At 44.3% G+C, this 27,768-nt stretch overlaps 1 protein-coding gene across 1 annotated transcript; it reads right to left on the bottom strand.

The window, feature by feature from the left end:
• Positions 1-150: 150 nt before the first annotated feature.
• LOC118363545 (solute carrier family 49 member A3-like) lies at positions 151-27,571 on the bottom strand. Its single transcript, XM_035744514.1, has 10 exons — positions 27,224-27,571; positions 16,969-17,127; positions 16,279-16,495; positions 15,843-15,919; positions 15,603-15,740; positions 8,513-8,629; positions 8,238-8,390; positions 4,805-4,962; positions 4,582-4,694; positions 151-884 (listed from the first exon to the last, which is right to left on the bottom strand). The coding sequence occupies exons 1-10, from the start codon at positions 27,365-27,367 to the stop codon at positions 724-726; spliced, it is 1,437 nt and encodes a 478-aa protein (XP_035600407.1). The 5' UTR covers positions 27,368-27,571; the 3' UTR covers positions 151-723.
• Positions 27,572-27,768: the final 197 nt, after the last annotated feature.

The raw sequence follows: 27,768 nt of genomic DNA, 5'->3' as shown, positions 1-27,768 counted from the left end.
AGAACTTTTAGATAAATGGCTCATTTTATCAGCTGCCTGTATCTTGGTTGGGGTGTATGCATGTGGTAAATGGCACATAATAGTATCCAGGAGAAATGAGTGTTTTGACAATTCACTAAGTTGTATGTATTTAGAAGTGAATTAAACCAATGACTGACATGGTGGTTTATTTGACTATAAAGTATATTTACAGGAGTAGTTTAAAATACCAAATTTACACAATTGAATGTGTAAAAGAATTTGGTACTGACAAAAAAAATGTGCCATCATTCAAATACCTGGAATATTATTTTATGAACTAGTCTGTACACCCCACAAGCATACATGTCCACCACCATCACAGTTTAATTCCGTTGAAATTTCAGTCAATTCAGATATTGGATTACTTTTGCATCATACATTTAATGTCCAACTTAACAGACCGAGCCGAAATGACCTCTGCTCCGCATCAGTACAGACTGTGCGGTGCATAAGATGCTATTCATCTTAGAGCATACCTGTATAAAAGGAAAGCCCCGTTTCAAATCGAGTAACTTATGATCACTGTTTACCACCACCGTTTAAGCAATATTAAATATCGCTATTGTCAAAACTGTAATCATTCACTTGGGACGAGAGAATGAAGCAGTATAGCAAAGGTAGAAATGACCTTTCAGTTACATTCTGTGCTTCTGAAATTATGCTAGTGATCTCAAAGCAGTTCAGTTAACCCCTGACCTGTTCCTACTTTTGGTCAGAGTTTGATGTGCTGTCACAGGTTGCCAGAGTTGGCTTTTTTCCACCAGCCTGTGCCTCAGCATCCAGTCTCCTGTACTTCGTGTGGAAGAAGATAACGAAGCAGCAGGTAAAGACACTGAACAGGCCTGCCATCACCAGCATGGGCACTGTGGAGACGTACACAGAAAAAGACAAGTCAATGACTGGAGCTAAGACATTTTCAGACATTTCTACAGGAACTAATCACAGTGTGTGTGTTTTCGAGAGAATAACGCTGCTAGAGCCACTGCAAAGCACCAGACAATAACAATACAGACTTGTTCCTCTTTATCAAGTCCCCAGAGGATTTCATTATGTTATATTTAGAAATAAGAGTGGCAACTTAACTGAACATAACCTCCGGCATCACTGTGTTTTGGCCTTGGGCACGTAATTTATTTTTGGAGGGCAATATTTTTTTATGTATTTGTTGTAAAATAAACTATAGCTTGTCAGGGCACCTGTCCCCTCAATTTCAATGGAAATAATGTATTTGCAACAGTACCAGGCAAAAGTTTGGACACACCTACTCATTCAAGGGTTTTTATTAATGTTTACTATTTTCAACATTGTACAATTATAGTGACGACATCAAAACTATGACATAACACATATGGAATTATGTAGTCCCCCAAAAAGTGTTAAACAAATCAAAATATAATTTATATTTGAGATTCTTCAAAGTAGCCACCCTTTGCCTCGATGACAGCTTTGCACACTCTTGGAATTCTCTCAACCAGCTTCACCTGGAATGCCTTTCCAACAGTCTTGAAGGAGTTCCCACATATGCTGAGCACTTGTTGGCTGCTTTTCCTTCACTCTGCAGTCCAACTCATCCCAAACCATCTCAATTGGGTTGAGGTCAAGTGATTGTGGAGGCTAGGTCATCTGATGCAGCACTCCCATCACTCTCCTTCTTGGTCAAATAGCCCTTAGACAGCCTGGAGATGTGTTGTGTCATTGTCCTGTTGAAAAATAAATTATAGTCCCACAAAATGTAAACAAGATGTGATGGCGTATCACTGCAGAATGCTGTGGTAGTCATACTGGTTATGTTTGCCTTGAATTCTAAATAAATCCCTGACAGTGTCACCAGCAAAGCAGCCCCACACCATCACACCTCCTCCTCCATGCTTCACGGAGGGAACCACACATGCGGAGATCATCCGTTCACCTACTTTGCGTCTCACAAAGACACGGCGTTTGGAACCAAATTTGGACTCATCAGCCCAAAGGACAGATTTCCGCCGGTCTAATGTCCATTGCTCGTGTTTCTTAGCCCAAGCAAGTATCTTCTTCTTATTGGTGTCCTTTAGCAGTGTTTTTTTTGCAGCAATTCGACCGTGAAGGCCTGATTCACACAGTCTCCTCTTAACAGTGCCACAATACAGTGCCACAATACAGTGCGACTGACACGGCCCGCTACCAAAACCTGCGGGCTCTCCTTCACCGCAGCCAACGTGAGTAAAACATTTAAACATGTTAACCCTCGCAAGGCTGCCGGCCCAGACGGCATTCCTAGACTCATCCTCAGAGAATGAGCACAGTAGCTGGCTGGTGTGTTTACGGACATATTCAATCAATCCCTATCCCAGCCTGCTCTTCCCACATGCTTCAAGAGAGCCACCACTGTTCCTGTTGCCAAGAAAGCTAAGGTAACTGAGCAAAACGACTATCACTCACTTCCGTCATCATGAAGTGCTTTGAGTGACTAGTCAAGGATCATGTCACCTCCACCCTACCTGACACACTAGACCCACTCCAATTTGCTTACCGCCCCAATAGGTCCACAGACGATGCAATCTCAATCACACTGCACACTGCCCTAACCCATCTGGACAAGAGGAATACTTATGTAAGAATGTTGTTCATCGATTACAGCTCAGCAGTTAACACCATAGTACCCCCCAAACTTGTCATTAAGCTCGAGACCTTGGGCCTCGACCCGCCCTGTGCAACTGGGTCCTGGACTTTCTGACGGGCCGCCCCCAGGTGGTGAGTATAGGAAACAACCTCCACCCCGCTGATCCTAAACACTGGGGCCCCACAAGGGTGCATGCTCAGCCCTCTCCTGTACTCCCTGTTCACCCGTGACTGCGTGGCCATGCACGCCTCCAACTCAATCATCAAGTTTGGAGACGACACTACACTAGTAGGCTTGATTACCAACAACGACGAGACGGCCTACAGGGAGGAAGTGAGGGCCCTCAAAGTATGGTGTCAGGAAAATAACCTCACACTCAACGTCAACAAAACAAAGGAGATGATTGTGGACTTCAGGAAACAGCAGAGGGAGCACCCCCCTATCCACATTGACGGGATAGTAGTGGAGAAGGTGGAAAGTTTTAAGTTCCTCGGCGTACACATTACGAACAAACTGAAATGGTCTACCCACACAGACAGCGTGGTGAAGAAGGCGCAGCAGCGTCTCTTCAACCTCAGGAGGCTGAAGAAATTTGGCTTGTCACCAAAAACACTCACGGACTTTTACAGATGCACAATTGAGAGCATCCTGTCGGGCTGTATCACTGCCTGGTACGGCAACTGCTCCGCCCACAACCGTAAGGCTCTCCAGAGGGAAGTGAGGTCTGCACAACGCATCACAACGCGTCACAGGAAGGTCAAAAAGATCATCAAGGACAACAACCAGAAGGCGAGATCAGTACAAGTGCATCAAAGCTGGGACTGAGAGACTGAAAAACAGCTTCTATCTCAAGGCCATCAGACTGTTAAACAGCCATCACTAACATTGAGTGGCTGCTGCCAACATACTGACTCAAATCTCTAGCCACTTTAATAATTAAACATTGGATGTAAAAAAAAATGTATCACTAGTCACTTCAAACAATGCCACTTTATATAATGTTTACATACCCTACATTACTCATCTCATATGTATATACTGTACTCTATACCATCTACTGCATCTTGCCTATGCCGTTCAGCTATCGCTCATCCATGCATTTTTATGTACATATTCTTATTCATTCCTTTACACTTGTGTGTATAAGGTAGATGTTGTGAAATTGTTATATTACTTGTTAGATATTACTGCACGGTCGGAACTAGAAGCACAAGTATTTCGCTAAACTCGCATTAACATCTGCTAACCATGTGTATGTGACCAATAACATTTGATTTGATTTGATTTGTTGAGCTGTGTCTGTTACTTGAACTCTGTGAAGCATTTATTTGGGCTGCAATTTCTGAGGCTGGTAACTCTAATGAACTTATCCTCTGCAGCAGAGGTAACTCTGGGTCTTCCTTTCCTGTGGCGGTCCTCATGAGAGCTAGTTTCATCATCAGTTTCATCAAAGTTCCAAATTGACTGACCTTCATGTCTCAAAGTAATGATGGACTGTTGTTTCTCTTTGCTTATTTGAGCTGTTCTTTCTATAATAGGGACTTGGTCTTTTACCAAATAGGTCTATCTTCTGTATACCACCTCTACCTAACACTTTTTTTGGTTACTACATGATTCCATGTGTTATTTCACAGTTTTGATGCCTTCACTATTATTCTACAATGTAGAAAATTGTGAAAATAAAGAAAAACCCTGGAATGAGTTGTGTCCAAACTTTTGACGGGTACTTTATTTTGTTAGCTGTGGCAAAGCATGTGTTGTCTAGGATGCCGTTTCAGCCAACATTTCGGTCTGCCACATGCATCTTGTGTTATTTTCATACAGATGCAAAGTCTTACCTGCTAACAAAACAAACAATAGCTGTAATTGCCTGCAGAAATGTAATGGTGGGCAACCATACCTCAATTAGCATTCATATACTATTTTAATCCCTCCGATACATATGGTAGTTCTTGACTTACCCCTCCAACTCAAGGCCGCATCCCCTCCTACAGAACAGGTAGAGAAGGGCGAGTCGGCCATTGGTTTGGTCAACCCCTGAAGAAGCAGTATATAGATAACTGACTGGATCTGTCTGAAAAAACAAAAACAAGCACATTCTTGTTAACACATAGCCCTTTATTCACACTCTTGCTCTTTTGTCTATGTTCTTCTTGTATGAAACAGTGTATCAGACAGATGTACCCTGATATAAATATCAGGCCTGCTGAGGTGGCCTCCCCAACTGGGTAGGAGCACTCCACAGACAACTCCATGGCAACCGGGTAAATGGAGAAGCCGAAAAAGCCGAAGAGCGAACAAGCAACGGCCACGGCTATTCCCTGATTCCGCATCTGAGATACCTGGTAGGGGGAAACACACACACACACACACAAGGATGAGAAGGTGTTACACACAAAACTGCTTGGTAAAAATAGAAGATTGTAAAGAGGATAATGGTACCAACAGAGAGGGCTGCTGTGCTTCTAGCTCATAGGAAAATGTGCAGCATTTCGTTTTTTAATGTATTATTTATTACATTATTAGACCACACATTTTTTTGTGTTATTACATACAGCCGGGAAGAACTACTGAATATCAGAGCGGCGGTAACTCACCAGCACTACCAGCATTACAACCAGGAATATGACTTTCCCAAAGAGAATCCTTTGTTCGCACCCCCCAGGGCAATTTAACTGATTCCAGAGTCCGACCCAAAACACCGCCGGCAGAGGAGAGGTACTCGGAGTGGTCTTCTAGTTCGCTAATGTTCAGTCTCTGGATAATAAAGTTGATGAGCTCAAAGCGAGGATTTCTTTCCAGAGAGACATCAGGGATTACAACATCTCTCTCGGGATATACTGTATGGGGAAGTCCAGCCAGCTGGGTTCTCAGTTGACTGCGCAGACACGAATAAATATCTCTCCGGGAAGAAGAAGATGTGCGGTGGTGTTTAGAGACTCATGGTGTGATTGTTTACCCGACCTAGAATACCTCACAATCAAATGCTGACCGTATTATCGCCCAATAGAATTATCTTCGGTTATAGTCACAGCCGTGTATATTCCCCTTCAAGCCAATATCACAACGGCCCTCAAAGAACTTCACAGGACTTTATGCAAACTGGAAACCACATATCCCGAGGCAACATTTATTGCAGTTGGGGATTTTAACCAAGCAAATTTTAGAAAAATAATGTTGAAGCTCTATCAACACATAGACTGTAGTACTCGCGCTGCTAAAGCACTCGACCACTTCTACTCCAACTTCCGGGATGCCTACAAGGCCCTCCCCCGCCCTCCTTCGGCAAATCTTACCATGACTCCATTTTGCTCCTCCCTTCCTATAGGCAGAAACTCAAATGTGTGACTGTGACTGTGACTATTAAAACCTACACTAACCAGAAACCGTGAATAGAAGGCATAATTCGCACAAAACTGAAAGCGCGAACCACTGCATTTTGAAATATGGCAAGGTGACTGGGAATAAGGCAGAATACAAACAGTGTAGTTATTCCCTCCGTAAGGCAATCAAACAGGCAAAATTTTAGTACAGAGACAAAGTGGAGTTGCAATTCAACAGCTCAGACACGAAACGTACGTATGTGGCAGGGTCTACAGACAATCACGGACTACAAAAGGAAAATCAGCCACGTCGCAGACACCATCGTCTTGATTCCGGACAAGCTAAACACCTTCTTCGCCCGCTTTGAGGGTAACGCAGTGCCACCGACTCGGCCCGCTACCAAGGAATGTGGGCTCTGCTTCTCCGTGGCTGAAGTGTTTAAGACATTTAAGTGTGTTAGCCCTCGCAAGGCTGCCAGTCCAGACAGTATCCCCAGCCCCGTCATCAGAGCATGCGCAGACCAGCTGTCTGGAGTGCTTACAGACATATTCTATCTCTCCCTATCCCAGTCTGCTGTCCCCAAATGCTTCAAGATGTCCACCATTGTTCCTGTACCCAAGAAAGCAAAGGTAACCGAACTAAATTACTATCGACCCATAGCAGTCAATTCTGTCATCATGAAATGCTTTAAGAGACTAGTCAAGGATTATATCACCTCTACCTTACCTGTCACCCTAGACCCATTTCAATTTGCTTACCGCCGGAATAGATCCACAGACGATGCAATCGCCATCACACTGAACATTGTCCTATCCCATCTGGACAAGAGGAATACCTATGTAAGAATGCTGTTCATTGACTATAGCTCAGCATTCAACACCATAGTACCCACCAAGCTCATCATTAAGCTTGAGGCCCTGTGTCAGAACCCTGCCCTGTTCAACTGGGTCCTAACTTCCTGACAGACCACCTCCCCAGGTGGTGAAGGTAGAAAACAACACCTCCACTTCGCTGATCCTCAACACTGGGGCCCCACAAGGGTGTGTGCTCAGCCCCCTCCTGTGCTCCATTTTCACCCATGACTGCGTGGCTACGCATGCCTCCAACTCACTCATCAAGTTTGCAGACAACACAACAGTAGTAGGCTTGATTACCAACACTAACAATACAGCCTACAGGGAGGAGGTGAGGGCTCCCGGAGTGTGGCGCCAGGAATATAACCTCTCATTCAACGTCAACAAAACAAAGGAGATGATCGTGGACTCCAGGAAACAGCAGAGGGAGCACCCCCTTATTATCCTTATCAACAGGACAGCAGTGGAGAAGGTGTAAAGATCCAAGTTCCTCGGCGTACACATCACTGACACACTGAAATGGTCCACCCACAAAGACAGTGTGGTGAAGAAGGCGCAACGGCGCCTCTTCAACCTCAGGAGGTGGAATACATTTGAGTGGCACCGCACAAACTTTTACAGATTCACAATTGAGAGCATCCTGTTGCCTGGTACTGGAGAGTATCACCGCCTGGTACTGCAACTGCACCACCAGCAAATCCAGAGGGTGGTTTGGTCTGCCCAACGCATCACCGGGGGCAAACAACTTGCCCTCCAGGACACCTACAGCACCCATGTCACAGGGAGGCCAAAAAGATCATCAAGGACAACAACCACCCGAGCCACTGCCTGTTCATCATGCTATCATCAAGAAGGCTAGGTCAGTACAGGTGCATCAAAGCTGGGACCGAGAGACTGAAAAACAGCTTCTATCTCAAGGCCATCAGACTGTTAAATAGCCATCGCTAGCACATTAGAGGCTGCTGCCTATAGACTTTAAATCACTGGCCATTTAAATAAATGGAACACTAGTCACTTTAGTAATGTTTACATATTTTGCATTACTCATCTCATATGTATATAATGTATTCTATTTTACTGTATCTTAGTCTTTGCCGCTCTGACATTCCTTGTCCATACATTTATATATTCTTAATTCCATTCCTTTACTTAGATTTGTGAGTATAAGCTGTATGTTGTCAAATTGTTAAGTATTACTTGTTAGATATTACTGCAGTCGGAGCTAGAAACACAAGCATTTCGCTACACCCGCAATAACATCTGCTTAACACGTATGTGACCAATTCATTTTGATTTGATACCTTAAAAGAAGAAAAACTGAAAATATATGCTGTTTTCTTCCACCCCAAACCTTAGTTTGGAACATGCGTCACTGTTTCATCATCACACCTATTCATGAGGTACTAAACTGATAACCCTGAGGTTTGATCCCAACTCACCACTGAGAAGGCAATGCAGGCCAGTGCTGAGAGGCTCATGTTGACCTTGGTAACCTCAGTGAACTTCTTGGTCTTGTCAACGTAGAGACCCAGGAAGCCAGCTCCGACTATACCGAACACGATGAAGAGACCTCCGCACAGTCCTGCAAAGTCCTGCAACAACAACACACATTGAAAATATTGTTCAGGAAACCAATTCATGGGACATATTTTTTCATATTTTGCATGGAAAAACTAATCTTGTTGGTCCTTTGGGATCATTGATGTTTGCTTACATTAGTGTACCCTCGGACACACATAATCTGCTCCAACAGTGTAGAGAAGCAGGTGAACACAGCGATCCCCGAGCCGAAACACAGCAGGAGAATCATGTAGGCCTTGTTCCTCAGGAGCTACAAAGGAACAGGAGGCAGACAGGCACAGGTTACAGTGGGTTACAGATGCTCCTGTTAGAAGATAGCCATCAGGGATCATTCAATGCTGCAGAAATTTGCAGAAATTTCAAGCAGTATCCAAATCATATCGGATATAATGATCACAATATAGTAGCCATATCTAGGAAAACCAAAGTTCCAAAGGCTGGGCCTAATATAGTGTATAAGAGGTCATACAATACGTTTTGCGGGGGATTCCTACGTTGATTGATGTAAAAAAATATTTGTTGGTCCGTGGTGTGCAATGAAGAGCAACCAGATGCTGCACTTGACACATTTATGAAATTGCTTATCCCAGTTACTAATAAGCATGCACCCATGAAGAAAATGGATGTAAAAACTGTTAAATCCACCTGGATTGATGAGGAATTTAAAAATGTATGGTTGAGAGGGATGAGGCAAAAAGAATGGCAAATAAGTCTGGCTGCACAACCGATTGGCAAACGTACTGCAAATTGAGACATCTTGTGACTAAACTGAATTAAAAATAAGAAGAAACTACACTATGAAACAAATATAAATGACATAATGAATGATAGTAAAATGCTTTGAAGCACCTTAAATTACATTTTGTGCAAAAAGGCAAACTCAGTTCCATCATTCATTGAATCAGATGGCTCATTCTGTAACGGCGTTCTTCGTTTATAGAAAGAGAGTCGGACCGAAATGCAGCGTGGTGGTTACTCATGTCTTTAATGAAGAAAGCGATACATGAAATAACTATACAAATACAAAAACAACAAACGGAACGTGAAATCTAATTACAGCCTATCTGGTGAAACTACACAGAGACAGGAACAATCACCCACGAAATACAAAGCGAAACTCAGGCTACCTAAATACGGTTCCCAATCAGAGACAACGAGAATCACCTGACTCTGATTGAGAACCGCCTCAGGCAGCCAAGCCTATACAACACCCCTAATCAGCCGCGATCCCAAATATACAACAAACCCCAATACGTAAATACAATAACATAAACCCATGTCACACCCTGGCCTGACCAAATATATAATGAAAACACAAAATACAACGACCAAGGCTTGACACATTCATCACAAAACCCACTGATAATGATTTTTCATTGACAAGATTAGCAAACTTAGGCATGACATGCCAGCAAGAACTGCTGACACTGCACAGCCAAATATATTTGAACTTCCGGCGCCGACAGAGATGGCCGCCTCGCTTCGCGTTCCTAGGAAACTATGCAGTTTTTTGTTTTTTTTACGTGTTATTTCTTACATTAGTACCCCAGGTCATCTTAGGTTTCATTGCATACAGTCGAGAAGAACTACTGAATATAAGATCAGCGTCAACTCACCATCAGTACGACCAAGAATATGTTTTCCGCGACGCGGATCCTGTGTTCTGCCTTACAAACAGGACAACGGAATGGATCGCATGCAGCGACCCAAGAAAACGACTCCGAAAAAGAGGGAAACGAGGCGGTCTTCTGGTCATACTCCGAAAAAGGGCACATCGCGCACCACTACCTAGCATTCTTCTTGCCAATGTCCAGTCTCTTGACAACAAGGTTGACGAAATCCGAGCAAGGGTGGCATTCCAGAGGGACATCAGAGACTGCAACGTCCTCTGCTTCACCGAAACATGGCTCACTGGGAAGACGCTATCCGATGCGGTGCAGCCAACGGGTTTCTCCACGCATCGCGCCGACAGAAACAAACATCTTTCTGGTAAGAAGAGTGGCGGGGGCGTATGCCTCATGACTAACGAGACATGGTGTGATGAAGGAAACATACAGGAACTCAAATCCTTCTGTTCACCTGATTTAGAATTCCACACAATCAAATGTAGACCGCATTATCTTCCAAGAGAATTCTCTTCGATTATAATCACAGCCGTATATATCCCCCCCAAGCAGACACATCGATGGCTCTGAACAAACTTTATTTAACTCTTTGCAAACTGGAAACCATTTATCCGGAGGCTGCATTCATTGTAGCTGGGGATTTTAACAAAGCTAATCTGAAAACAAGACTCCCTAAATTTTATCAGCATATCGATTGCGCAACCAGGGGTGGTAAAACCTTGGATCATTGTTACTCTAACTTCCGCGACGCATATAAGGCCCTGCCCCGCCCCCCTTTCGGAAAAGCTGACCACGACTCCATTTTGCTGATCCCTGCCTACAGGCAGAAACTAAAACAAGAGGCTCCCACGCTGAGGTCTGTCCAACGCTGGTCAGACCAAGCTGACTCCACACTCCAAGACTGCTTCCATCACGTGGACTGGGACATGTTTCGTATTGCGTCAGATAAAAATATTGACGAATACGCTGATTCGGTGTGCGAGTTCATTAGAACGTGCGTTGAAGATGTCGTTCCCATAGCAACGATAAAAACATTCCCTAACCAGAAACCGTGGATTGATGGCAGCATTCGCGTGAAACTGAAAGCGCGAACCACTGCTTTTAATCAGGGCAAGGTGTCTGGTAACATGTCCGAATATAAACAATGCAGCTATTCCCTCCGCAAGGCTATTACACAAGCTAAGCGTCAGTACAGAGACAAAGTGGAATCTCAATTCAATGGCTCAGACACAGGATGGCATGTGGCAGGGTCTACAGTCAATCACGGACTACAAGAAGAAACCCAGCCCAGTCACGGACCAGGATGTCTTGCTCCCAGGCAGACGAAATAACTTTTTTGCCCGCTTTGAGGACAATACAGTGCCACTGACACGGCCTGCAATGAAAACATGCGGTCTCTCCTTCACTGCAGCCGAGGTGAGTAAGACATTTAAACGTGTTAACCCTCGCAAGGCTGCAGGCCCAGACGGCATCCCCAGCCGCACCCTCAGAGCATGCGCAGACCAGCTGGCCGGTGTGTTTACGGACATATTCAATCAATCCCTATATCAGTCTGCTGTTCCCACATGCTTCAAGAGGGCCACCATTGTTCCTGTTCCCAAGAAAGCTAAGGTAACTGAGCTAAACGACTACCGCCCCGTAGCACTCACTTCCGTCATCATGAAGTGCTTTGAGAGACTAGTCAAGGACCATATCACCTCCACCCTACCTGACACCCTAGACCTACTCCAATTTGCTTACCGCCCAAATAGGTCCACAGACGATGCAATCTCAACCACACTGCACACTGCCCTAACCCACCTGGACAAGAGGAATACATATGTGAGAATGCTGTTCATCGACTACAGCTCGGCATTCAACACCCTGGGTCTCGACCCCGCCCTGTGCAACTGGGTACTGGACTTCCTGACGGGCCGCCCCCAGGTGGTGAGGGTAGGCAACAACATCTCCTCCCCGCTGATCCTCAACACGGGGGCCCCACAAGGGTGCGTTCTGAGCCCTCTCCTGTACTCCCTGTTCACCCACGACTGCGTGGCCACGCACGCCTCCAACTCAATCATCAAGTTTGCGGACGACACAACAGTGGTAGGCTTGATTACCAACAACGACGAGACGGCCTACAGGGAGGAGGTGAGGGCCCTCGGAGTGTGGTGTCTGGAAAATAACCTCACACTCAACGTCAACAAAACTAAGGAGATGATTGTGGACTTCAGGAAACAGCAGAGGGAACACCCCCCTATCCACATCGATGGAACAGTAGTGGAGAGGGTAGCAAGTTTTAAGTTCCTCGGCATACACATCACAGACAAACTGAATTGGTCCACTCACACTGACAGCGTCGTGAAGAAGGCGCAGCAGCGCCTCTTCAACCTCAGGAGGCTGAAGAAATGCGGCTTGTCACCAAAAGCACTCACAAACTTCTACAGATGCACAATCGAGAGCATCCTGGCGGGCTGTATCACCGCCTGGTACGGCAACTGCTCCGCACTCAACCGTAAGGCTCTCCAGAGGGTAGTGAGGTCTGCACAACGCATCACTGGGGGCAAACTACCTGCCCTCCAGGACACCTACACCACCCGATGTTACAGGAAGGCCATAAAGATCATCAAGGACATCAACCACCCGAACCACTGCCTGTTCACCCCGCTATCATCCAGAAGGCGAGGTCAGTACAGGTGCATCAAAGCTGGGACCGAGAGACTGAAAAACAGCTTCTATCTCAAGGCCATCAGACTGTTAAACAGCCACCACTAACATTGAGTGGCTGCTGCCAACACACTGTCATTGACATTGACCCAACTCCAGCCACTTTAATAATGGGAATTGATGGTAAATGATGTAAATATATCACTAGCCACTTTAAACAATGCTACCTTATATAATGTTACTTACCCTACATTATTCATCTCATATGCATACGTATATACTGTACTCTACATCATCGACTGCATCCTTATGTAATACATGTATCACTAGCCACTTTAACTATGCCACTTTGTTTACTTTGTCTACATACTCATCTCATATGTATATACTGTACTCGATACCATCTACTGTATGCTGCTCTGTACCATCACTCATTCATATATCCTTATGTACATATTCTTTATCCCCTTACACTGTGTATAAGACAGTAGTTTTGGAATTGTTAGTTAGATTACTTGTTGGTTATCACTGCATTGTCGGAACTGGAAGCACAAGCATTTCGCTACACTCGCATTAACATCTGCTAACCATGTGTATGTGACAAATAAAATTTGATGTGATTTGATTTGATTTATATTTGACCAAATTATGAAACTGTACTGTACTGTAATTTTGAATTCTGTAAAGTGAGGGCGGAAGAGGTGAAAAAAGTATTGTTGTCTATGAACAATGACATGCCACCGGGGTCTGACAATTTGGATGGAAAATTACTGAGGATAATAGCGGACAATATTTTCTTCAATTTAAGCTTAATAGAAAGTGTGTGCCCTCAGGCTTAGTCATTCCACTACCTAAAAATAGTAAAGCCCCCTTTACTGGCTCAAGTAGCCGACCAATCAGCCTGTTACCAACACTTCGTAAAAATTGTGTTTGACTAGATATAATGCTATTTTACACTAAACAAATTGACAAAATACTTTCAGCACGCTTATAGGAAAGAACATTCAACAAGCACAGCACTTACACAAATGACTGATGATTGGCTGAGAGAAATTGATGATAAAAGATTATGGGGGCTGATTTGTTAGACTTCAGTGCAGCTTTTGACATTATCGATCATAGTCTTCTGCTGGAAAAACTTTACACCCCCTGCTATATTGTGGATAAAGAGTTACCTGTCTAAACAGAACACAGAGGTTGTTCTTTAATGGAAGCCTCTCCAACATAATCCAGGTAGAATCAGAATTTCCCCAGGGCAGCTGTCTAGGCCCCTTACTTTTTTCAATTTTACTAACGACATGAGTAAAGCCAGTCATGTCTATGTATGCGGATGACTCAACACTATACACATCAGCTACTACAGAGACTGAAATGACTGCAACACTTAACAAAGAGTTACAGTTAGTTTCAGAATGGGTGACAAGGAATAAGTTATTCCTAAATATTTCAAAAACTAAAAGCATTGTATTTGGGAAAAATCATTCACTAAACCCTAAACCTCAACTAAATGTTGTAATAAATAATGTGGAAATTGAGCAAGTTGAGGTGACTAAACTGCTTGGCGTAACCCTGGATTGTAAACTGTTATGGTCAAAACATATTGATACAACAAAAGCTAAGATGGGGAGAAGTCTGTCCATAATAAAGTGCTGCTCTGCTTTCTTAACAGCACTATCAACAAGGCAGGCCCTACAGGCACTAGTTCTGTTGCACCTGGACTACTGTTCAGTCGTGTGGTCAGGTGCCACAAAGAGGGACTTTTTTGCAATTGGCTAAAAACAGGGCAGCACGGCTGGCCCTTGGACGTACACAGAGAGCTAACATTAATAATATGAATGTCAATCTCTCCTGGCTCAAAGTGGAGGAGAGATTGACTTCATCACTACTTGTATTTGTGAGAGGTATTGACATGTTGAATGTACCGATGTGTCTATTTGAACTACTTGCACACAGCTCGGACACCCATGCATACCCCACAAGACATGCCACAAGAGGTCTCTTCACAGTCCACAAGTCCAGAACAGACTATGGGAGGCTCACAGTACTACATAATATCACGCCTTGGTCTTAGTATTTTGTGATTTCTTTATTTATTTGGTCAGGCCAGGGTGTGACATGGGTTATTGTGGTGTGTTTTTTGTCTTGGGGTTTTGTGGGGTGTCTACGTAGTCTATGGCTGCCTGAGGCGGTTCTCAATCAGAGTCAGGTGATTATCGTTGTCTCTGATTGGGAGCCATATTTAGGCAGCCATATTCTGTGAGTGTTTCGTGGGTGATTGTTCCTGTCTTTGTGTTTGCACCAGATAGGGCTGTTTCGGTTTTCGTTATTTCATTTAGTTATTTTTGTAGTTTCTGTATGTATAGTTTTTCCTTCATTAAAATATCATGAATCATCATCACGCTGCATTTTGGTCCGATCCATGTTCTACCTCTTCGTCAGAGGAGGAGATAGAAGAGAGCCGTTACACATAGAGCCATGACTACATGGAACTCTATTCCACATCAAGTAACTCATGCAAGCAGTAACATTTGATTTAAAAAACAGATAGAAATACACCTTATGGAACAGCGGGGACTGGGAAGCAACAAAAACATAGGCACAGACACACACGAATACATACACACTATACACACACGTGCACATGGATATTGTGTTGTAGATATGTGGTAATAGAGTCGGGGCCTAAAGGCAGACACTTAATGTGTTGTGAAATCTATTGTTAATGTTTTTAAAATGGTATAACTGCCTTCATTTTGCTGGACAGAGAGTAAGAAAGGAAGAGTATCTGCTAATAAACACCAAATATACAATGCAATATGGATGCTGCTACCCCTCTCAAATGAAGTATAATGAGCCTGAACCTCAGTACCATCAGGAGTGAATTAAATGTTGATAAGGACTATAAATATTATTAGTACAGTATTGTCATTCTTTGTGTGTATAACTCCTCACCAGCTTGATTCCCTCCAGGAAGGGCTCTGAGTTGGAGCTTTCGGCACTGGCTGAGGGGGGCGTTGGGGGGGCACTATCACGGATCCCCACTGTTGCTAGGAGACAGATAATGGCTGCTGGTACAGCATATATGAACAGCTGTGAAGATCAGTGAATGCGGATAAAGTATTAATGTAGTGATAAATATATATGCATTCTAAAGTCAAGACAATCTGTTTTACTATTTCTTCCTTAACTCACCAATAAAGGGATGTTGTTGGTAGTCCCCACAATCATAGGGGAAAAGATGCTAGCAATGAGAATCCCAAGGGGATTTGCTGAAAGGAGAAATAGAGAAACACAACCGAAAAATGTCAAATATGCCGCCATGATATTGTCCTTTGTTTGGAGCTTAAACGAACAGAAATTTTGGACTTTCTCTTCCTACTTTTTAGGGGATCTCAGTTCCTGTGACTGAAAAGCTGACTGAAAAGCTGACTGAAAAGCTGACTGAGGCTGACGGAAAAGCTGACTGAAAAGCTGACAGAAAGCTGACAGAAAGAGGAGCAGTTGGCAATTCAAAACACATATGGCAAGTGGTGACTAAACCAATAATGCTGACTTGACACAGGTAGTTTTAGCAGAGTAACTGATGGGAAATCTGTGGTGGACAGGACAGCAACCATAGCTCACTCACACATGGAGGCTATCATATTGGCGGTGGCCCGCTGGTGCTCTGGGAACCAGAGGGCTGCCAGCTTGGTGGGAGTGAAGATAACCAGGGGCTGGGCCAGGGCACATAGGGTTTGGCCCCCCATCACCACGGGGAAATTGGCTGCACTTGGTAGGTTCCTCATGATGCCCACGAAACGCAGCACAGCTCCCAACATGTTAAGCCAGGAACCCAGCACCAGCTATAGAACAGTCAGAAAGGCAAAATGTCACAATGGGCACGATTTAGTAAAAAAAGTGCCATCTGCATGTGGGCAGCTTCCTCTATCACTGACAGCAGACTTCATATCCAAAGCCCACACACTTTCTATCTGAGATTTTTCCAGACAAACTCAAACATTCACACTTTACTGAATGTCCCTCTTACACCTCTCATCCATATCTCTTTCATCATATCTCTTTCATGCATATTTATTTCATGCATATCTTAAAGGAACAGTCTGTATCTTTCATTTCAAGCACTGGACAGACTCCCCTCACAGGTTTGTTTTCAGTGTGTGCACAGCGTTGTAAACAAATATTCTGCGAGATACTGTAGGCAAGGCAGATTTAATGGAATCTGGTCTGTTTTATTCATTTAACCTTGATTTGCCCATGAAGTCCCACTGAGGTCAGGAGACCTGTGTGTGGTCTACCTTGACCAGACTGTACATACTGTGATCCGGAGTCCTAAGGTGTCCAGCATCCATGTGGTCCCAAAGCTGAGAGGAATGGCCACCACCATGTAGATCATGGACAGCCAGTTGATCTGGTCCAGGGTGACACCCATGAACTGGGCTGAATGGTCTGCCACTGGAGCAAAGGTCAGCCATAACTGAGGACACAAGCACAAACACAAAGGAAGAGGGTGTTTTAGGATCATTTGATTATATATACAATAAATGTGTTATTACATTATTTACAACTTGCTGCTTGTACACAAATGTTCTTCACTGATATTTCCATTCTATCTGCCCAATGTTACAATGCAGTGACACAAAAGTGTCTGATCGGACACCATCTGTTAATATTCCAGTCCAATCAAGATGTCAACCAATGAGACGTAAAGCTTGATTTATTCTATTGAACCTTTATTTAACCAGGAAGTCCTATTAAGGACTGAATACCTCTTTCCCAAGGAAGATATTGCAAAACTGCATGACAAACGCAACACACTGGTATACATGTGATCATGTGATAAAAAGATACATCACTAAGCAGGAAGTAAACCACAGCCTTGCCTTGTGGAACTCCAAGTCACGTGAAAACAGAAGCAATGACTCACAAGGCACTAGCGTATGACCCAGCTTTAGGCCGGACTATTCAAATCAGAGGCTAATATGGAGTGTTTACATAGGCTTATTTGCAAATAGTCTGGCTAGCCATTTAATTAGCTGTTCAGGAGTCTTATGGCTTGTGGGTAGAAGCTGTTTAGAAGCCTCTTGGACCTAGACTCGGCGCTCCGGTACCGCTTGCCGTGCGGTAGCAGAGAGAACAGTCTATGACTTATATTGGCATTCATTGGTCATAATGAATATGTAGAATTCCTATGCTGAGGAGAGAGACCAACCATCCCAGCCCAATAAACAGTGATAGGCCGATACAATCACAGCATGTTAACCATATACAGTTTGACCCCTGTGCCTTCTCCTTCAAAGATTAACCTAACTTTAACCTCTTAGATGTTGTCCCTTATATAGGAGACTTTGAGCGGTTGTGGACCGGTTCCAACTTACATTTTGGTGTACAAAGCCCCCTGTGAATGTTGCAGGGTCCAGTACCTTATAGTGCCAGAAAGCCCCAATTGTCTGCTTTCCACTACTTCTCAATCAGCGGAGCTTACTTGAAGTGTCAGGTTTCACACCCAACATTTGCATAGGGAGTGACGTGTCTCATTTGCTGGCCTATCCAGACAAAGTTTGAATTTCATCTGCCTCTGAGCACTAGATTCCAGCCTACTCAAGAGCATGTTGTGTCTCAACCGATGGCGGGCACAACACTAAAACCTCAGATGATTTAAAGTAAAGTCTAAGCTACAACACGCAAATATGAAGGCACAAATTCATTCCTTCAATTCAGTACCGCTCTTCACCGTGCCCAGAACTGGCCGAACAGGTGTTCATGGCCGAACAGGTGCTGTACCTCCTTTCCCTCCTTCATGGAACAGTAGTTATAGTCATAACTGTACCTTCCCTTTCAGTCACTCAATTCAGTACAACAAATCTATGAGGACATGAAATCACACCCCAGGGCACCGAATGAAATTGCCAATGGCAGACCACTCAGAGTTCCAACCCGATAGGAAAACCTGCGGTACCCGGGTATTGTGCAATCTGCATGCTGCTTAATGACACTCTCCTGACCCAGTGGTAACCACACAGTTGGCTACACAGGGGGCAATGAAATCCAACTCGCCGTAGAACAGATATCTCCTGAAGGCAACCCTTTAAACAACGCCCAAGACGTTGCCAAACCCCTGGTGAAATGGGCACGTGCACCGTTAGGTAATTCTTGCCTTTTGCTGTCATAGCGGATCAGAGAAATAGCCCCCGAGATGCAGTTTAGAAAGCCCCCTAAAACTATCCGGATTAGCAAAACAGACAAAAAGTTGGACACTCAAACGTACACCCCTAGGCCGCTCAATGTACAAATCAAATCAAATTGTATTTGTCACATAAGACATGGTTAGCAGATGTTAATGTGAGTGTAGTGAAATGCTTGTGCTTCTAGTTCCGACCATGCAGTAATATCTAACAAGTAATCTAACCTAACAATTTCACAACAACTACCTTATGCACGCAAGTGTAAAGGAATGAATAAGAATATGTACATAAAAATATATGAACGAGTGATGGCCAAATGGCATAGGCAAGATGCAGTAGATGGTATAGAGTACAGTATATACATATGAGATGAGTAATGTAGGGTATGTAAACATTATATAAAGTGACATTGTTTAAAGTGGCTAGTGATACATTTATTACATCAAGATGGCAGTATGCAGTAGATGGTATAGAGTACAGTATATACATATGAGATGAGTAATGTAGGGTATGTAAACATGGCGTAACGCTCATACGGATACAGGGCATGTAACCTCCACTGATCCTCAGAAGCAAATGGAGGAGGCGAAAAGGGAAATAGCTCAAAGCTAGAGACCTGTAGGACATAGTCATGACCTTAGCAGCAAAGGGTGCAATAGGACGCAACGTCACCTTAGAGTCAACAAGGGTGAACTTTATACAAGAGGGGTGAATGGATAACATGTGGGGATCTCCAACACATTTGGCTGAGGCCAAAGCCACGAGCAGGGCGGTCTTGTAGGAGAGGATTTCAGATCCAATGACTCCATTGGTTCAAAGGGGGCCTCACAGAGCACATACAAAACCAAAGCCAAATCCCAAACGGGTGCAATAGGTTTAGAATCCGGGTCCCCGCCTAAAAGGAGAATGATCTCCGTGAACCAATGTTGTTTGGGCCAACGGGGAGCCACAAGGATCAATGACAATCCCTCCAGATGCACCATTTCCAGCGTGGGCTGAATCAGGTACACAGGTGGAAATGTGTCAAGGAGCATCCAGAGCCCTTATCGAGAAAACCAGTCAACAACACACGTTTTCTTATGATGAGTAAAGATCTACGTCATCCTTGCCAAACATTTCCCATATCTAGGAGATCCCAGAGAACGGGTGCACCCCTGGATAGCAGATCCACACCTGTATTGAGGCACCCGGGGGGGATGCGTCGCCCGGAGTGAGGGAAAGTGCGCACTGCTCCACAGCAGTAGCGAGCGAGCCAAGGATAAGATGGTTAGAGACTGCACCCTTCCCTGTCTGTTGATGTATGCAAGCAACCCCCAAATGTAGCTGCCCTCAGGGGATGCATCTGTCGTGATCACCTTGCGGGATATAACTCATCCCATGGGGGTCCCCAGCGACAACAAAGCCCATTGGAATAACGGGGCCACCCGGAGTGACCAATTTAGGTGGCGCGATGTGTTCATGTGCCTATCACCCACCGCTGAAAAGGTTGCATCAGCAACAGCCTGGGGGAAACAATGGGTATCATAGAAGCCATCATCCCCAATTGACGCAGGCACTGGTGAAAACGCAATATGTGACCCAGCCAAAATCAGGCCAAGCAAAACCGGAAACCAGACTGCCTCTGCTGGGACAAGAACGTTTAAGTCTATCTTGAAACCCAGAAACGGAACATGCTGAGATGGAGTCAAACAGCTATCCTCTTGATTCACTATGAAACTCAAGAGACTGAACATGTGAAACCAGCATGGATGTGTGTAACACAGCCTGCTCCCTCGACTCTGCTACCACCAGCCAAATATCCAGGTAGTCCAATTTCCTGAGTCCCAGACACTCGTAGGCTACACAGTCTCGAAATGGAACCTCAGGAACTTCCTGTGAGGGGGATATTATTGCCACATGAAAGTATGTGTCCTTCAGGTCAATTGAGGTGACCCAATTGCCCGGGCGCCCTGTAACAACCGGCTGTTCGTGACCATTCTGAATTTTTACACCCTGAAGTCCTTGTTTAGGGCACGCAGATCTAAAATGGGTGCAAAGTCCCGCCCTTTCTGGGAACCAATAAATACTGGATGTACCGGGCCTCTGACATGTTCGCATTATCCAGGGTGACACTGTGCATGCACGCCATTGGTCGACACAGACAGCGAGTCTCCCGCAATGTGCCATCTGAAGCAGCATAAAACCAAAATGTGGGGGGGTTCACCATTCTCAACAACCAAGTGTCTGACTGTGGGAAAGGGACTCTTTTTATTGAGCTCGTATGTGGAGGACAACACACACTTGACACCCGTGAAAACAATGTAACTTGGGGTAGAAACAACGTGTTTAAGTGCCTTTTATGAGCACAGGAGCTCAAGTAACGGCCAAAGCAGTACCCTGGTCGGCTAGCAGAAGAAAACCGGGTTAAGCTAGGGCAGCTTTCACATGCCTCAGCCCAGGCAGACAAGGCATTTGATCTGACCAAAGCCTCAATTCATCCATGGTTCCCATAACTCAGACCCAGCCGAGGCTCCTGTGAGAGGAAGTCCTAAGAATTCTACCCATTTGGGGTGGCAGAGAAGCCTAGTGATTAGAGCATTGGACTAGAAACCAAAAGGTTGCAAGTTCAAGTCCCTGAGCTGACAAGGTACAACTCTGTCGTTCTGCCCCTGAACAAGGCAGTTCCTAGTGATTGAAAATAAGAGTTTGTTCTTAACTAACCTGCCTAGTTAAATAAAGGTACAAATTTGCCAAGGCAATCTGGTCACACTATGGACTTGGGAACAGGGCAAGCCACTGTTACTGACACTGTCCCTTCATCTCACACACAAGTTTAGCAGGGGCAGCAAGAGCATGTGCTGCTCTGAGACATACCAGACAACAAAATGTGAGTTTAATTTATTTGGGCATGGTCTTGAACCTGAACCCGCCTTGTTAGCCTTCGTCGTTTTGGTTGCATTAACCATCTTACTCAGCCAGTTAGCCAGGCTAAACAGGCAGAAGAATAACTAACAAATTGGTCGGGAACTTCACCAAACTAGTTATTAAACTTTAATATATAAAGTACAGAAGGATTTTTTATTTATTTATTTAAATTGGCAAGTCAGTTAAGAACAATGTGTTATTTACTATGACGGTCTACCCCGGCCAAACCCTATAGGACTCCCAATCACAGCTAGTTGTGTTACAGCCTGGACTCGAACCCGGGTCTGTAGTGACACCTCTACCACTGAGATGGACTGCCTTAGACCGCTGCGCCACTCGGGATTCCAAGTATGTCCGCCCTCTTGGCCAGTTAAGTTGGAGTAAAGCCTGATACATTTTGCATTCCAATATTATCATTTTTGTGTGAATTGTTCTGCTCAGTTAGAGGTGAAGAGTGGAAGAATAGAAGGAATGAATCCGTGTCTTGGGATCATCACCTGTGGAAGATGGGGCTTCGAATTTACATTGTCAGGCATGATTTGCCCTAAGGCACACATCCCCTATTAAAGCAATAGCCCCAGGGGTACATTAGCTTAATTCTCTGAAATATTAGGGTGCACCATATGGCAGATACCTTCACAGTACCCTTGTAGAAGTCTGAACCAAATGCATTTTGACTCAATGAGTGATATGCTGAAGGGGTTCATGATGACTCCTGAAACGTCACTATAGGCTGCTAAGCTACTGTATTTCATAGTGAAGGGTAAACACTAATTTAGGATCTGCAGCAGTCTGTCCAAATCAAATTAAATGAAATTGTATTGATCACATACACATGTTCAGCAGATGTTATTGCAGGTGTATTGACATGCTTGTGTTTCTAGCTCCAACAGTGCAGTAATATCTAACAAGTAATATCGAACCATTTCAAAACAATACACACAATACACACAAATCTAAAGTTAAGGAATGGAATTAAGAACATATTAATATTTGGACGAGCAATGTTGGAGCGGCATAGACCAAGATACAGTAGAATAGAATAGAAGGACTTCCTGTGACATAGGGTGCTGTAGGTATCCTGGAGGGCAGGTAGTCTGCCCCCGGTGATGCGCTGTGCAGACCGCACCACCCTCTGGAGAGCCTTGAGGTTGTGGGCAGTGCAGTTGCTGTACCAGGCGGTGATAAAACCCGACAGGATGCTCTCAATTGTGCATCTGTAAAAGTTTGTGAGGGTTTTAGGTGCCAAGCAAATTTCTTCTGCCTCCTGAGGTTGAAGAGGCGCTGCTGCGCCTTCTTCACCACACTTTCTGTGTGGGTGGACCATTTCAGTTTTCAGTGATGTATACGCCAAGGAAATGGACGCTTTCCACCTTCTCCACTGTGGTCCTGTCGATGTAGATAGATAGAGGGTGGAACCCTCTGCTGTTTCCTGAAATCCCCGATAAGCTCCTTTGTTTTGTTGACGTTGAGTGAGAGGTTATTTTCCTGCATCACACTCCCAGGGCCCTCATCTCCCAAGCCTCTCCAGGTTCTCCTTTACCCAAATCCAGATAGCAGATGTTCTGAAAGAGCTGCAAAACCTGGACCTGTATAAATCAGCTGGGCTTGACAATCTGGACCCTCTATTTCTGAAACTATCCGCCGCCATTGTCGCAACCCCTATTACCAGCCTGTTCAACCTCTCTTTCATATCGTCTGAGATCCCCAAGGATTGGAAAGCTGCTGCAGTCATCCCCCTCTTCAAAGGGGGAGACACCCTGGACCCAAACTGTTACAGACCTATATCCATCCTGCCCTGCCTATCTAAGGTCTTCGAAAGCCAAGTCAACAAACAGGTCACTGACCATCTCAAATCCCACCGTACCTTCTCCGCTGTGCAATCTGGTTTCCGAGCCGGTCACGGGTGCACCTCAGCCACACTCAAGGTACTAAACGATATCATAAACGCCATCGATAAAAGACAGTACTGTGCAGCCGTCTTCATCGACCTTGCCAAGGCTTTCGACTCTGTCAATCACCATATTCTTATCGGCAGACTCAGTAGCCTCGGTTTTTCGGATGACTGCCTTGCCTGGTTCACCAATTACTTTGCAGACAGAGTTCAGTGTGTCAAATCGGAGGGCATGCTGTCCAGTCCTCTGGCAGTCTCTATGGGGGTGCCACAGGGTTCAATTCTCGGGCCGACTCTTTTCTCTGTATATATCAATGATGTTGCTCTTGCTGCAGGCAATTCCCTGATCCACCTCTACGCAGACGACACCATTCTATATACTTTCGGCCCGACATTGGACACTGTGCTATCTAACCTCCAAACGAGCTTCAATGCCATACAACACTCCTTCCGTGGCCTCCAACTGCTCTTAAACGCTAGTAAAACCAAATGCATGCTTTTCAACCGATCGCTGCCTGCACCCGCATCACCACCCTGGATGGTTCCGACCTTGAATATGTGGACATCTATAAGTACCTAGGTGTCTGGCTAGACTGCAAACTCTCCTTCCAGACTCATATCAAACATCTCCAATCGAAAATCAAATCAAGAGTCGGCTTTCTATTCCGCAACAAAGCCTCCTTCACTCACGCCGCCAAGCTTACCCTAGTAAAACTGACTATCCTAACGATCCTCGACTTCGGCAATGTCATCTACAAAATTGCTTCCAACACTCTACTCAGCAAACTGGATGCAGTTTATCACAGTGCCATCCGTTTTGTCACTAAAGCACCTTATACCACCCACCACTGCGACTTCTATGCTCTAGTCGGCTGGCCCTCGCTATATATTCGTCGCCAGACCCACTGGCTCCAGGTCATCTACAAGTCCATGCTAGGTAAAGCTCCGCCTTATCTCAGTTCACTGGTCACGATGGCAACACCCATCCGTAGCACGCACTCCAGCAGGTGTATCTCACTGATCATCCCTAAAGCCAACACCTCATTTGGCCGCCTTTCGTTCCAGTACTCTGCTGCCTGTGACTGGAACGAATGGCAAAAATCGCTGAAGTTGGAGACTTTTATCTCCCTCACCAACTTCAAAAATCAGCTATCTGAGCAGCTAACCGATCGCTGCAGCTGTACATAGTCTATTGGTAAATAGCCCACCCATTTTCACCTACCTCATCCCCACACTGTTTTTATTTATTTACTTTTCTGCTCTTTTGCACACCAATATCTCTACCTGTACATGACCATCTGATCATTTATCACTCCAGTGTTAATCTGCAAAATTGTAATTATTCGCCTACCTCCTCATGCCTTTTGCACACATTGTATATAGACTCCCCTTTTTTTCTATTGTGTTATTGACTTGTTAATTGTTTACTCCATGTGTAACTCTGTGTTGTCTGTTCACACTGCTATGCTTTATCTTGGCCAGGTCGCAGTTGCAAATGAGAACTTGTTCTCAACTAGCCTACCTGGTTAAATAAAGGTGAAATAAAATTTAAAAAATAATGATGAGCTTGGAGGGTACTATGGTGTTGAATGCTGAGCTATAGTCAATAAACAGCATTCTTACATAGGTATTCCTCTTGTCCATGAAAGCAGACTGGGATAGGGAGAGATTGAATATGTCTGTAAACACTCCAGCCAGCTGGTCTGCACATTCTCTGAGGACGCAGCTAAGGATGCCGTCTGGGCCAGCAGCCTTGCGAGGGTTAACACGCTTAAATGTCTTACTCACATCGGCTACAGAGATGGAGAGTCCACTGTCCTTAATAGCTAGCTGCGTCGCTGGCACTGTGTTATCCTCAAAGCAGGTGAAAAAGGTGTTTAGCTTGTCCGGAAGCAAGACGTCGGTGTCGCTTTCAGTTTTGCGCGATTGCTGCCATCTATCCACGGTTTCTGGTTTGGGTAGATTTTAATAGTCAAAGTGGGTACATCTCCTATACATTTTCTGACAAACTCATTCACCGTATACATGTATTCGTTGATGTTATTCTCAGAGGCTACCCAGAACATATCCCAGTCCCATGATCAAAACAATCTTGAACCATGGATTCCGATTGGTCTGACCAGCATTGAATAGTCCATAGCACGGGTACTTCCTGTTTGAGTTTCTGCATATAGGAAGGGAGGACCAAAATAGAGTTGTGATCAGATTTGCCGAAGGGAGGGTGGGGGATGGCCCTGTAGGCATTTCGAAAAGTTGAGTAGCAGTGGTCCAATGTTTTCTCAGAGCGAGTGCTACAATCAATGTGCTGGTAGAACCTTGGTAGCGTTTTCCTCAGATTAGCTTTGTTAAAATCCCTGGCTAGTATAAAAGTGGTATCAGGATATGTGGTTTCCAGTTTGCATAGAGTCCAGTGTAAGTATTTGAGGGCTGTTGTGTTAACTGCTTGAGGGGGAATATACACGGCTGTGACTAAAACCGAAGAGAATTCTCTTGGGAGGTAATGTGGTCATCATTTGATTGTGAGGTATTCTAGGTCGGGTGAACAAAATAATTTGAGTTTATGTATGTTATCACAATCACACCATGAGTAGTTAATCATGAAACATATACCCTTCTTCTTCCCGGAGAGATCTTTATTCTTGTCTGCGCAATGAACTGAGAACCCAACTGGCTGTATGGACTCCGACAGTATATCCAGAGAGAGCCATGTTTCCGTGAAACAAAGTATGTTACAATCCCTGATGTCTCTCTGGAAGGAGATCCTCGCCCTGAGCTGTCAACTTTATTATCCAGAGACTGAACATTATAGAGTAATATACTCGGAAGCGGTGGGTGGTGAGCGCGCCTACTGAGTCGGGATTAGGAGTCCACTCCGAATACCTCTTCTCTGCCGGGGGTGTTTTGGATCAGCCTCTGGAATCAGTTCAATTGCCCTGGGGGGTACGAACAATCAATCCAATTGGGGAAATTCCTGAACATAATGCTGCTCGAGAACATCTACATTTTAAAAAGTCTAATAAATTAATGTAATATAGCCTATACCATCACAATAAATCCATTATTTATTATAGACAGGTCTAAAGAAACATGATATGAAGTAAATGTAGTCTATTTCAGAAGAACAGAATAGCATACATTGTTGCTATAAACTACGCCATATGGCTGTAGGCTACACTAGTTCATTTATCAAATGTGGCAGTAGGGAATCACATAATATACCATATTATCAGGATCACAAACAATAGAAAGAGGTCAGACTTTTCAAAAGTAACCTATAGCCTACATGTCAGTGTCACATGCTTCTCCAGTTAATTTACCTTTTAAAACAATGTAGTAATAGAGCCATAGAGATTGCTACATAATAATTGTTGTAACATTGTAGCAATCTGAGCCCTATAGATTATTACATTGGTGTAACATTGTAGCAATCAGAGAAAGGGAGATTATAACATTGGTTTAACGTTGTAACAATCTGAGTCACAGTGAGTTTTACATTGCTACAAAAAGTTACAAAATCACACCATGGATTTATTGACAGATTACAGCCAAGTTAATGTATGAGACAGCAAATGATAATTAAAGCCACTTACTATGGAGTTTGAGCAATTTAGCAAGCACAACACGAACAGAATGAACCATCTCCTCTTGTAAACTTTGAACACAATACATTTTTCGAGTACTGGATTGGGTTTAACCGGAATGACTTCGTCCCGGAATTCATTAACATCTTCCATTAGTAGTGTTGTATCCAGCCTGATGCAGTAGACTTTAAAATATCAAATGAGCATATTTGAACCAAGGTTATAGTGCCTTTAAAACGTTTATTGAAAACATATCCTACATTGTCATTCCGATAAAGCAACACAACCAGCTGGTTTGAGATCAACAACACCGCACAGTGTTTTTAGTGGGGACGGGTATTCATTACGGAAACCGGTTACCGTTTAAGAACCAAATGGAGCAAACAGACCAAACGTAACGAAACGGCGAGGGACCTACCTTAATTTGTCCAATAGAAACTCCCGTTTGCGTTTTCCGTTTGAAGTTAACGGAAAACGTTTTGTAACAGACGAAACGTTTTGCAACAGAATCGGCGTAATGACTACACCCCAGCAGGAATAATGCAATTCGGATG

The sequence above is a fragment of the Oncorhynchus keta genome, chromosome 30 (genome assembly GCF_023373465.1).
Source record: "Oncorhynchus keta strain PuntledgeMale-10-30-2019 chromosome 30, Oket_V2, whole genome shotgun sequence".
In the NCBI taxonomy this organism is placed as follows: Eukaryota; Metazoa; Chordata; class Actinopteri; order Salmoniformes; family Salmonidae; genus Oncorhynchus; species Oncorhynchus keta.
This window is presented reverse-complemented; position numbering and strand designations above follow the sequence as displayed.